General features: G+C 40.0%; 1 protein-coding gene and 1 long non-coding RNA gene across 2 annotated transcripts in view; one reads left to right on the top strand and one right to left on the bottom strand.

Moving 5' to 3' along the window:
* Positions 1–1,800: 1,800 nt before the first annotated feature.
* kazald3 (Kazal-type serine peptidase inhibitor domain 3) lies at positions 1,801–6,912 on the top strand. The gene is made up of 4 exons (XM_064347426.1): positions 1,801–2,841; positions 3,308–3,468; positions 4,847–4,994; positions 5,450–6,912. Exons 1-4 carry the CDS (start codon positions 2,340–2,342, stop codon positions 5,533–5,535), a joined length of 897 nt encoding a protein of 298 aa, XP_064203496.1. The 5' UTR covers positions 1,801–2,339; the 3' UTR covers positions 5,536–6,912.
* LOC135261290 (uncharacterized) overlaps positions 4,853–12,764 on the bottom strand; it is a 199,352-nt gene continuing 191,440 nt past the window's right edge. Inside the window, exon 3 of the long non-coding RNA XR_010331865.1 lies at positions 4,853–4,991. This is a non-coding gene — a long non-coding RNA (uncharacterized LOC135261290). The remainder of the gene's footprint in view (positions 4,992–12,764) is intronic.

Raw genomic sequence — 12,764 nt, 5'->3', positions numbered from 1 at the left:
AAAACCATTGTTATTCCTTTCAGAATAAACATGAGTTGTGCATTTAAGCCTATGTCAATGCAATCCATTTGGAAGTGCTGACACTAATGTAGCTCTCACAACATTAAATGAAAGCCAAACTAATCCCTGGACAGGGGACACGTGTCTCTGAGGGCATTGTTCTGCTGTATGGAACACAGAGAGACATTCAGAGGAACTATATTCTTAGTGAGAGGCACAGACGCTTTATTTTATGAATTGTCAGAGAAAAAATACAACACAGACATAGGTGATTCTGACATTTTTCACTAAAACTTCAGAAAGAGATTTTTTGTTGCAATGTGATCACACAGGTTTAGCCCTGTGTGTGTTAGAACTTGAAATAAGGGCAAAAAGTCATGTTGTACACTTCCTTGATCAGGCAGACATGAATATCTAGGTTTTGGTTACAGTTATCAGTAAAGTTATTTCAGACAAAAATGTTGAAGGAATTTTTGTATTATCTTTGCAACATTATAACATGACTAAATCCTGAAAAAGAACATCTGCAAACTTAAATGCCAGTTTCTGACTGTACAAACTGTTGCTTCATGGCTGCCCAACCTGACCAAATAAAATGTACTGATGAAATGTGTGTGTGTTTGTTTGATATATGGTATTAAAAAGACAAAAAAGAACAACAACTGGATTTAACAGCACTGTATTTGGGTGGTGGATCCGATGCCATATTAATATTAATTAAAGATTCATGAAACTCTGATGAAAATTCCAACTGAAACCAGCTTAAGCTGGTAAACTTGTGTCTTCGACACTTAGCTGGTTTTAGCTGGTCCACCAGCTGACCAGCCTATAGTCAGCTAGTACCCCAGTTTGGCCACCAGCTTACTCTAACAGCTTAACCAGCTTTGACCAATTGCGGACCAGCCTTTGGACTTTGACCAGCCAGACCAGCAATTGAAACATTCCAATATTATGTGTATGTGAAATATATATATATGAATGAATATCAATCAATAATGCTGTGTGAAATATTTAGGAGGCCGATTCACAAACAAAAATTCAGCTTAATCATCAATGACTTCTGTAATGTCACTGTAGATTTTTTTGTATACCTGGGAAGCATTTCTCAATGATCTATGTTCATTTTTTGCTGCATTTAAGGTGAATAGTATATATGGCCTTCTCGGAGTCAAATGAAAACAGCCATGTTACACCATCAAAAGGAGGCAGATAGGTGCTGAAACGCTGATCCCTCACTCACCCCAATTTTCTTGCTTCTGTCACACTTAGGCGACTCATTACAAATGTCTTGTATGTATTTCTTTAAAAAACATTTCTTTTAAAAAACAGACAACTACAAAATATTTTATCGATTCACACAAGTCGTTTGAACATGGTCATTTTATATAAATTCACATTGAAATGTGCAAGTGTCTGTAAATGTTTATACGTTGCTGCCATCTCGTGGTCCTTGTACAAAAACACAATGAGTGGTATGGCGTCTCATATTTCTATGAAAACGTTTTATATTCCTTACATAACACGCACATGAAGAATGTAATATTATACAGATACCGTTAGAAATGGTATGCTGTGTTTAGGCTACTGGGGATCATATAAATGACTCAGTGAACTTAATATTTGGCAGTAGCAAATAGTTGGAGAGGACTCGCAAAATAAAGTCGCCTATATTCTTATAAGAAAAGGGTATTGAAATAGCCTATTCATGAGGTTTGGCTGGGGCAGATGCTTCACAAGGCTGTTCTCAATCATCCCAGCTCAAGGTACAGACAGGCCACCGCTGGGGGGATGGGGATCAATGAGGGACGCGTGAGAGACTGGAGAAAGCAGAAACATCAAAGGCGCTGCGCTTCGCTTCTTGCCGGCGGATTACAGCTTTCCTGCGGTCTTTATTTTTTCCAGAATTATGTGAATACAACAAGTTCCTCTACATTTAAGTTACTTCATAGCTGCTGTAACTTCAGCAAAAGATCGAATGCAGCGTTCCCCCTCTTTTTATTGTTTTACAAGGAGAGGACGGGGGGCACCAGTGGAGCTATAGGCAACACGCTCTCTTTTCAGCAAAAACTTTATGAGTGAAGACTGGACAGTTTTCAGCTCTCCTCACCAGATGACAACGGCACGGGCAAGCAACTGTTTGGAAACAAGAGAGAATTTATTACTTACGGGAAGATAAAACACGGAGGATTGAATTGAACAACTAAAACTGATGCATTAACAGGCCATTCATCGAGCGTTGCAAAATATATGCATATATTTTGTTTACAGTCAACATAAGCTTAAAGAAATCTGGATATATATATATAGCTTTCTAGCTGTTAGTTATTAAAACAGTCACCATGCCATGGTGTAGACTCGTTTTAGTATTAATAGTGCTGAGCCTGAGAAACAGTGAAAGCTTTCCAAATAACAAGTTTGAGGACACCGGTGAAGATGCTGAGCCAGTTGAATCAGACGTGGTAGAAGATGAAATAGACAGCAAAAATGAGACTCTATGCGATCAGTGTTCACCAGATCTGTGTCCAGCGGCACTGGGTTGCAGAGCGGGGATAGTTTTGGATAGCTGTGGTTGCTGCTCCGAGTGCGGGAATTTGGAAGGACAGCCGTGTGACCTGGACTCCCGTAACAGTTTTTACGGTCTCTGTGGATCGGATCTCCAGTGCAAAATCGACATCTCAGACCTTGGACTGGGAGAGATACCAGAGCCGCAGTGTATTTGCAAATTCCAAGAGGCAGTGTGTGGTTCGGACGGCAGAACGTACATGAATATTTGTCAGTTTAAAGAAGCGGCTTATTCTACATTAGGACTAAGTGTTGAGGAAAACGGCCCATGCCGAACAGGTATGTTATATTGATTTTTAAAAAAAACCTATACTAATAAAACTATTTTAAAATATATTTTATAATACTTTTAAGAATGGATAATAGTAGGGTAAAGCCATCAGCTCATGTTTGATACATTAAAAAACACGAATAACTAGCAAACTACCGAAAATCGAAGAAGCATCGCAGACAAACCAGACAAAAAACGTTCACGTTTCTTTTGGATAAGTAGCTGGATTCAATGGAATCATGCGATAAGAAGTTTATGTAGGATACTTTGTTTTGTCACTAGTGTTAATATTTCGGGATTCAAAATCTAAACTACGAACAAGAGAGAATCTGTTACTTTACTTCCACTTAGGTTGTGCTACTGAAATGGAGCCTGTTCTTATTTCCAGCTATTTCCCCATCGGGATCCACAAAAAAAATTTGCCATTTGCCAGTGCCAAAAACGCGCTCGTGATCGTGACTTGTATGTTTTAAGCTCCTCTCATTAAGGTCCCACCACATAACCTTGTAAACGTGACTGGGAGCACCATGTCGTTCCTGTGCGAGGTCTTCGCATATCCAATGGCGTTAATTGAATGGAAGAAGGATGGCAATGACGTTACCCTTCCGGGAGACGACCCTCATATTTCTGTGCAGGTAAATATTATTGAAATCTAGAATCTGGATAACGAACCCATTATGAATTAATAGACATGCAATGGGAAGTCAGCAACATCTTCCTATTTCACAACGTTTTTTACCCCCCATATTTCATTACCTGAATTAACAATATAATTGAAATGATGCAAAAACTTAATAGGCTAGTAAATATAGGCTATTTATTGTGACCATAAGTTACAATCCATTCTCACCGTTACACCAAATCTATACAATGTGAAATGAGTAACCTACACAGTTTAATATATACATTACATTACATTACATTACAGGCATTTGGCAGACGCTCTTATCCAGAGCGACGTACAACAAAGTGTATAACCAGTATATACAGTGAAGTATTGCTATTCTGGTGCCATGAAGTTAAATATCAGTCCTGAAAGTGCTTATTGGAAAGGGTTTGTTCAGTTTACCCAATCACCTGAAAAGAATCAAGACACTTGCTAATATTTCATATTTTTTATCAAGATTAGACCTTTTCGGGAGATTGAATAGGAACAGAAATGATTATGACAAACAGATTAATTACAGTTGGTCTGAGAGTCAGATTATTATGTGGTACATGGCAGCACAGCTGTATTGTTTAGTTTGGTCTATTTCCAGTCATTTCACTACAAGGGACGTAGTGCCATACGGGGATGTTTTGTCTTGGTCTATGTTTTGAAAACATAATTACAATGTATGTAAGAATGTATGCCTATTTATATCGCCACATGGCCAGTCTTTAATCTCATGGCAAACATATTGCCCTTCATGTTTGGTCTAGAGAAACTATCAAGCTTGCTAGTTTGCTTCAGTCTTAAAGATTAATGTGATCCTTATGGCTACCTCAGGTGCATGAGGTCCATCAATAATGGGAACAGTAATGGTGGGGCTGTCCCCTGGTGAATGGGGAGACTGTTTCTGTCTGTAAAACATGTGCACTTTGGCAATGCAGTAAGGCAAGAAAATGTAATGGCCCTCATTACACCATAAATTGTCATTTATTATGATATTAATGTAGAATAAATCATAAGTAAACATCAAGTTTAACATTGAAGAGTCAACATCCTTTTACTACACTCTCTCTACATAATGCACATTGGGAGGGTTGAATAAAACAACATTTTAAACATTCCTTCTCAATTAATAGCAATATGACACCGAATACCACACACACATCATTCACTGGCCTAAAACTAGCCACATTAGTTAAGAGGCATTATTCAATTATAAGGAACAAATACATGCTGCTGTTCATAAGGAGGAAAGCATAAAAAAGATTGGCGCAGAGTTTCTCTGTTTTCACCAGCCCATGCAATTTGGGTCTCAGTTTGCATATGTCAATGTTGACCTTTCTCTGTGGTGTGCTGGCCAGACACGGGGGGGTCCCCAGAAGTACGAGCTGTCCAGCTGGCTCCAGATCGAGGGCCTCGCACCAGGGGATGCGGGAACTTACCGCTGTGTGGCCCACAATGCACTGGGCAGTGTCTCTGCATCGGGTGTGCTGGGAGTACTGGGGCCTGGTAGGAAGAATCTAATTATAACCTGTTACCTTTCCTGATTTACAGCTCCACGCACACACACACACACACACACACCCACATTTGCACGCACACACACACACACACACCCAGGACTGAGCAACCATAGAGTTTAATAGAACTCCGGGAACATTCAGCTTTAAACTGAAGTTTGTAAAGTTTATTTAAGCCAACACTGCAGTGTTCCATTCTGAGATATTATCTCACATTTTGTGGGTACAGGAATTTTGTGGATACTGCGGTGACTGAACCTACTGTATGAAGAGCTTATTTTACCCATTAAGGACACAGTTCCATTGCATTCTGTATTGAATGTGCCCATCCCTACATTCTTAAGTTATTATGGGAAATGTAGTTGAGTAAATAGCAACTGAAAAGGACAAAATGTGTCAGATGCAGTGCTTCACTACCTAATGTTTTCTTCTTTTATTTTCCAGATGAGATGTCTGCCTATTTATCAGAAAATATGACAGAAATGTTTGGGTATGACCAGACAACAGAGTACGACGAAGACTACTATTAATCAGTTTGTCCTCAGATGCTTACCCCAAACAAGTGCAGTGTTTGTTGAAGGCAGTGTCCTGCTAAATGAACACTGCTTTGGTTTGAACAGAAAGCCACATTCCTTCTGTGAGCTGTATTGTTTCATTGAACTGAGCCACTCAACCACTAGTGAGCCACTAACTCCTGTACTATCCCATTCATCATATTCACTCTGTTGTTCAAATTACTGTCCGACCAAAGGGGAATGGGAGCAGTGAATACCCTTCTGTTTCAAAGTGATCATATAAAAAAAATCCCTTGTGACTATACACATATTACTGCTTTTGAACTTCAAACTCAAATGACATTCCATAATGCAAGAATAGTGTCTTGTATAAGGAACCATCCCTGACTGCAGAACTACCGTCCTTGAGACCATTTGACATTCCACTCAGGTTCTCCGTGGCTTACATCTGGAATATGCAGGATTGCCAACTGTACTGTATTTGAAATGTCTGACTGAATTCATTTCCTCGCATTGTAATGCATTAGGTTAGGTTTGCATTCCAATATGCTGGATCTATTTTATGCATGGACAGATGTGTTAGCAAGCCAAGCTCAGATAAGCACAGCAGCCCCACAGATGGTTTTAATGTTTGGGAAAGCCATATGACACAGTTATAGTCAGAGTCTCCTGTTGAGGAAAGCTGCTCATCATATGCGCAGGTGACAGGCCAGGACAGGCCTTCCTAAATCACTGACCCCTGGCTCTTCCTAACTCCCTTAATGAAATTGTGTTTCCCATCCTGCTCCTCTCAAAATGCCCTGCCACCCGGAATCAATGATATCCTTTGTGTTCCTCTGCCAACATGGTGTTCCTGTGGTGGCATTTTTATGAGAAGATTAGGAGCTATATCTCGTGAAAAATAACAAAAACAACCCCCCAACCAATCAGCCAGGTTATCCTAATCTTATTTTATAATTTTTTCTGAGTTTTAAAAAAAAACAAATCTGTATTACAAGCATGTTTAGTGGTTTCCTTTCATGTAATACTTGTAAACAGGTGCATAATCTCAATTGTAAATACTGATAAAGCCAGTAATGTAAGTATCAGTGTCAGATAATGTAAGATTTGCGGCTCTTCGCTGGTAATGTTTGCAGTTAGTGCCAGAGAATATATGAACAAAAACCCTCTAGTTATTACAGAATATTTAATCACAGAGAGCTGCTAAAAAAATACATTTCTTATTGAAAAATGTTTATTCTCTGTTGTTATTTGCTTTCGGTTCTAAAATCCTTTCTCATGGAAGAAAATTGTAAAGTATGACAATGCGCTAAGTAATGTGATTCTATTCGACAACAGTCCGTGAAATGTAAAAGTGATGAAATATGCAATAAAACAGCGTTTTACTACAAACAGCCCCTGAGTAAGTTAGTGTGCAAGAGACCCCTCAGCAAAGCACACGGCTAAAGTAATTAGTGCAAAGCAGAATAAATCAAACCAGCAAAGTCAGTGAACCTCTGGCTTAGACCTCTTCAGCAAGGAAATAAGGTAAAGATCCTTTCACTCTTCCTGCTTTGAGTCCTCGCACTGTGTGTGTGTGTGTGTGTGTGTGTGTGTTTTAAGAGACACAGATCTGCTATGGGCTTTCACTGCACCCCAAGGGTCAGTAACTAGCGAGCGTCAGTTCTCAGATTCACCAGGGCCATTCGTTCCTGCTCCCAGTGGTGCAGACGTGGAGAGAAATAATTACAGAACTTCCAAAAGCACAGAGAGGCACTGAGCTCAGTTTTCTTTTGTGAGAGCCTCATATCCTGTGCAGGAAAAGACATTACTGGTAACGACGGAAACCAAAACAGTTTGAAATGAGCTGTTTGGGTCCGCTAGGGATTGCAGCTGCATTGGCCCTGACTGACAGTGACTGAGAGCTCCAAGTGGAAAACATAACATTCATTCATGGGAGTCGACTGGGTGCAAACTGGAAACGTCGGTGTGTCAGATTCCCTGTCCCTGTGATCTGGTGTGAACAACCAGCGGCCATTAAAATTCCATATGTTTGGTCAATGGCAGGAGCTCGAAGAAGGTATAGTGGGTTCTTGCAAGAAACACACTGCCAGCACCTGGAAGCCATTGGGAAACACTTAACAGTTATCGAAGAAAACAGCTTAGAATTGGTGTAAATAATGGAAATTCATTCCAGCTTTGGTATCTACAAGTGGACAATTAGCACTTTTCTGTTTATATATTAACAGAGAAGTTATAGAAATAATAGAAATTCCACATTTATGATTGATTATGAAGCAATGGGAGATAAAAACCAAACAAACAAAGAACTACATTCAGGACAGAAGTTATTCTTCACTTCCCTTCTGAAAATGTAATCAAGAATCAAGACAAAAATCTAGTGAAAGCAGCTGTTGTCAAAAGATGTACACACGCCCTCTGCTGGCCAAAATGTATAAACACGGGAACTTCAGTAGTGATGTTGAAAGAGCCCTGACTGCTGTTTTTTTTCCCCAAAGGCCATATATATATTCCACATAATGTGGAAAGTCGTGGATGGTAATCTGATATGGGCGCTAGATAAAAATACTTCCAGTTAAATTGACTTGATTACAGGTTACAGAAATTCAGTTTAATCCCCAAATATGCCTGGCATGCCACAGTCACCGTTGCTGCGGTTGGGTGATTCGAATTTGAGATCCACATTGACAATTTTAGGCCAACCGTATGATGCCAGCACAGCAACTTCGGCAGATGAACTACAGCAGTCAAATACAGTGCTAATTATTGACAGCGGCAGAAGCCTTTGATTACAATAACTCAAAATACTTAAAAACAAGGGAACAGCCTCAGTATAAACTTACAGAAAAAAGGGACATTTGGTTTTTCATATCTTTTGGGCTCAAGATACATACAGTAGGGGAAAACACATTTTTGTTTTGGTCCTGTCAGTGTGTTCTGTTACCCATTACTTCCTCAAAGACTCGACAATTCTGGCAGCCGAACCCGGAATTTACCCAGGTGGAAGCAGTGAGAACAGTGGGGCACCATTGTGCTGGAGGGAGACCGGGGAGGTCCCCAGCCTGCAGAGTTTGAGCCTACTATAGAATCAGGCTCTACTTTCCCGAGGCTAACTGTGTGCCTGAACCGGACACTTTCAAAACAACGCCTACACGTCTGCTGAATGCACAGTTCACATGCTTCTAAATCAGGGGGGAATATGGTAGATAAAAAAGATGTGGAGTCAATCCAAAGGTGAATCCATGAGTCAGGCTGTTTGTCAGATGCCCTACTGAGACCTGAGGTGAGCCAGGGACCTGTTTCATAGGTCTGACTTCACCACATACAGTGGGCAGGGTGTTTTACTAACAATAACACTCTTGTGGTGTCGATAGGGGCATTTTTCAACTGCAGGTAATTCTAAAAAATAAACCGACTCACTATAAATATTTGCCGCAATGTTGGCATCTGTGCGGGCCAGACAAGGTCTTCCACACCATTCTTCTATATAGACCTTGCTGTGTGCCTGGGGGAATTGTCATGTTCAAACAGGAAAGGGCCTTCCCCAAACTGTTGGGGAAGCACAGAATTATCTAGAATGTGATTGTACGCTGTTGCATGAAGATTTTCCTTCACTGGAACTAAGGAGCCTAGCCCAAACCATGAAAAACAGCCTCAGACCAAGAGGTGTCCACATACGTCAGGTCATATAGTGTATACATATATATATATATATATGTGTGTGTGTGTGTGTTTAAAATGCCTGTGTGGGTGATTACTTGAATTTATAGCAGACAGTGTTTGCAAACAGGACAGCCAGGGCCAGATGCTAGAGTCTCTGTGTCACGGACAATTTCATCCAGGTGCTCCCACAGAGTGTTAGCGATAGCTTTCCACAAGGCCTGCGCTCCATTTCGAAAAGGCTCCATATGCATATCAAAAGCCTCTCTGCATCACAAATACACAGGGCACAGTTAAAAAATAATTTCCTCTCCTAATACCCCTGGTGTGAAAAGAGGAGAACATGCCTAGATTAAAAGAAAGGGGGGAGACAGAAAACAGAAAACTTAAGCCACAACACCGCAGCTTGTCATAATCTAATGAGTATTATGACTGTGAGCACATTATTCCAGGTTAAAAGGATAAAATTCTGTTGCTTTGCATCTCTGAGTGAGGGTAATTCTGCCAAACCCCTTCCAGCCTGTAAACAACAGAAAAACAGATTGCTTTTTGTCTCCAGCCCCCCTTTAAGATGTGCCTTGGTTGTTTTTCTTTTTCTGCTTGACAAGAAGGGGTCAACAAACAGCTCACATGTGCGAGTCAGAATAGATGGTCTCGTTCTGAGTGGCAAATGGGTTTCTCTCCCCGAGAGTCCAAGATTTCAGAATTACTGCAATGGATGAAAAATGCACCCCTTATAACGAGAACGATGTGCGGATAATGAACACATTGTCACAATAGGCCTGTCAAACGATCCCAGAACCCACAATCACTCAACGGAAAGCAAAACAGATGCAGAGAGGGCTGACAAGTCTCCTGCTTATATCCAGCCTTTGTGCATCACACAGGCACAGCACATCAGACGCAGATTGGTATTTTCATAATTAATATTATATGTTAACATAAAAGAATATGACAGCAAGACCCAAAAAAATAATGTTCTTCTTTTCTGGCGAGTCAAAATGTAATTTGCTCTCAACTGGAGAAAAGACGTGAATATATAACACTGTTGGCAAGAAAATATCTTTCATTCTATCAAGAGACCTCTCTTTAAAGCCAAGTAAAAAGGACAAACTAAATTACAATAAAGGCTTTAACACGACAAATGAATCCCGTTGGACGTACCACAAAATGGAAAAAAAAACTTGACACACAAACTCAGGTGCCTATATTGCTGAAAACTAAAAGTTGTTCGTTCATTTTGGTTGAGGTGCCTACACATTAGTTTGGCTGAGAAGCCACAAGTGTTTGGCTTTCACAATGCACTCAAACACAAGGGACTGAAGCGGGTCTTTCATCAAGCTCGAGGATAATGCTCATGTGTAAAAATCCAGTGACCCAGAAAGCAACACAAGAATAAGGGAAACAACAGAGTGTGGGACGCAGTCATCAATCTGTGACTAGTCACAGCGTGGATGACCTCTCCAATTCAAGCCTTTAAAAACTGGAAAGAATGAAGGTTACTATATCAGACTAGAGAAGTCTAATCAGCATCCAGTGTAGATATTTTGCTACACATACGTAAGCCACGTAACTGATGGGACTAATGAATTAGGCCTACTTATTGCTGATCTGTTCCAGCAATTTGAAATGCTACCACAGAATATGTGGAAGAGCCATACCTTTCACATTCATGCATTTAGTCTCACAGAACAGCATTCACTACTCAATGAATAAGGTCAATTAGAAATAGCTATGATTAAATCATGGCACATTTGCAAAAAAAAAACAAACAAAAAAAACAAAACCAAAAAAAAGCGCGCGCACACACACACACACACAAACACAAGATGTTCAATGAATGATACTGGATGCTTTTTATCGTAGCTATTTTGTGTGGAGATGACATGCAAAGAAATTGTGGGTTTTCAGGTATCATGTCAGCCATGTCTGTATGGCTAGCCACAGTAATTCATCCCAGATTTCTTACCCACAATGCCTCATGACACAGATGTCTTTTCCCCCACCCTTCCAGTGCACACCCTGGCCCACCGCCTGGCAGTATGTCTGTTGCCCTGCCAGAAATTTGTATATTATATAGGCAGAGTACAGGGAATGTGTACTGCACATGTTATTCTTTACAATGGTGAATACATGTCAGGCAGTTTATCTTCAAACCGTGTTAGGGTTCTGATGTGGCACAGAATTTATGTCTGCATTATTTTAGTTCCAAAAATTCTAATCTCTAAAAAGTGCTATTTGTCATTCTAGATCTCAGGGAAAATAACAGATTTGTGGATATAATGAAATCCACTTGACAGTCTCAGTGAAACTGTTACTACCTGAAACCTCGGTGCACAGTTCAGCCCAATTCTTTGGGCTGCATTGTTCTATAAAAGGCGCTTTCCTTAACATGGTGCATTCTGGGATTTAAACTTTGTTGTGGAGTTAGCTATGGAACCATGGAAAGACCATTTCAAAATTACTTCAGTAAATAAGAAGGAATTTTCACTGTGGGTTCTTGCAATAATAATGGCAAGGAACTACCCCTTTCTTTGAAGTAATTAGTAGAAAAGAGGAACAAAGTACCCTTATCATACAAGTAAGTTCAGCCATTAACAGAGCAGTTTCCTGCCACTAGCAGCTATTTATTTAATAACTGATTGCCAGCCAGATTTGTTTTGGAATGAAGATTTTTCTACTTCAATTTGACCTGGACAACATGGAAGGTAAGCTGTGAAGCATTTCAAAGAGGAGGCAGCTCTGCTGATAGGTTTCTGGTTGCCAACAGGAAGTTGCTGGGCTTGCGATTGCAGACAGAGGAAATTACATGTGTAAAGGAAGGGTGCGTGCAAGACTCAACAGAGCACTATGCCTTTGACAGAGTGCAAAAGACAGGGGGGTCGAGTACAACCATAAATATTAAAACTGCATGCATTGTACACGTATGCATATTAAAATGTCCTTTGCATATCATGAATTCCACCATATTTGGATACAAAACAATTTCCTTTTTTACTTAAAAACAAGCATGGAGTCCACATTTAATGCAATGACCTTACTGCTTAGCAATTTATTTGGTTCCATTTTTGTTGTAAAAAAAAATAAATGAAAAAAAAAACCCATGGTGACTAAAAGTATAGTGAGACAAAAACAGAAGTCTCGCAAAAGTTGATGGAAAACTAAAAGAGGAACGGGATGTTTATTTTCTGACCACAGGTCTAGAACCGCGAGGTTGCAAAATCTAAAAATAACTATTCTGTGAAATATAACTGTCAAAACTAGAATCAGAAGCTGATGCTCAGTATAAGTATGGGTTCTGATCTAAAGTCCTGAGAATTTAAGACAGGGGTAGCAAATGGCTTTTCATTCGACAATATTGTCTAATACTGTCTTAAAAATAAAGTTAAATAAAAAAGTGTAACTGTCAGGACAATTAAGCTAACACATGAGAGGATGGGGGAGGGGGTTGAAGAGAAGAAGTGACATGAGAGAAAATGAGAGAATTGGAGAAAAGATCGCAGAGTATGACGTGTGATTTATAGGCTGGGGTGTGTCTCATTGTGGGCTTTCAGTCTGAGGTTATGTTTATCCCTGTCTTTCTT

Source organism: Anguilla rostrata, chromosome 8 (genome assembly GCF_018555375.3).
Source record: "Anguilla rostrata isolate EN2019 chromosome 8, ASM1855537v3, whole genome shotgun sequence".
NCBI classification, from domain to species: Eukaryota; Metazoa; Chordata; class Actinopteri; order Anguilliformes; family Anguillidae; genus Anguilla; species Anguilla rostrata.
The sequence above is the reverse complement of the archived record's forward strand: the minus strand, read 5'-3'. Positions and strand labels throughout refer to the sequence as shown.

What these genes read in the sequence shown, in the direction of transcription:
- kazald3 (XM_064347426.1), top strand. Translation starts at nt 2,340, where the DNA reads ATGCCATGGTGTAGACTCGTTTTAGTATTAATAGTGCTGAGCCTGAGA. An exon ending in ACCCTCATATTTCTGTGCAG is followed by an intron (nt 3,469 to 4,846) that starts GTAAATATTATT and finishes TGTGCTGGCCAG; the next exon opens with ACACGGGGGGGTCCCCAGAA. An exon ending in GCTGGGAGTACTGGGGCCTG is followed by an intron (nt 4,995 to 5,449) that starts GTAGGAAGAATC and finishes TTTATTTTCCAG; the next exon opens with ATGAGATGTCTGCCTATTTA.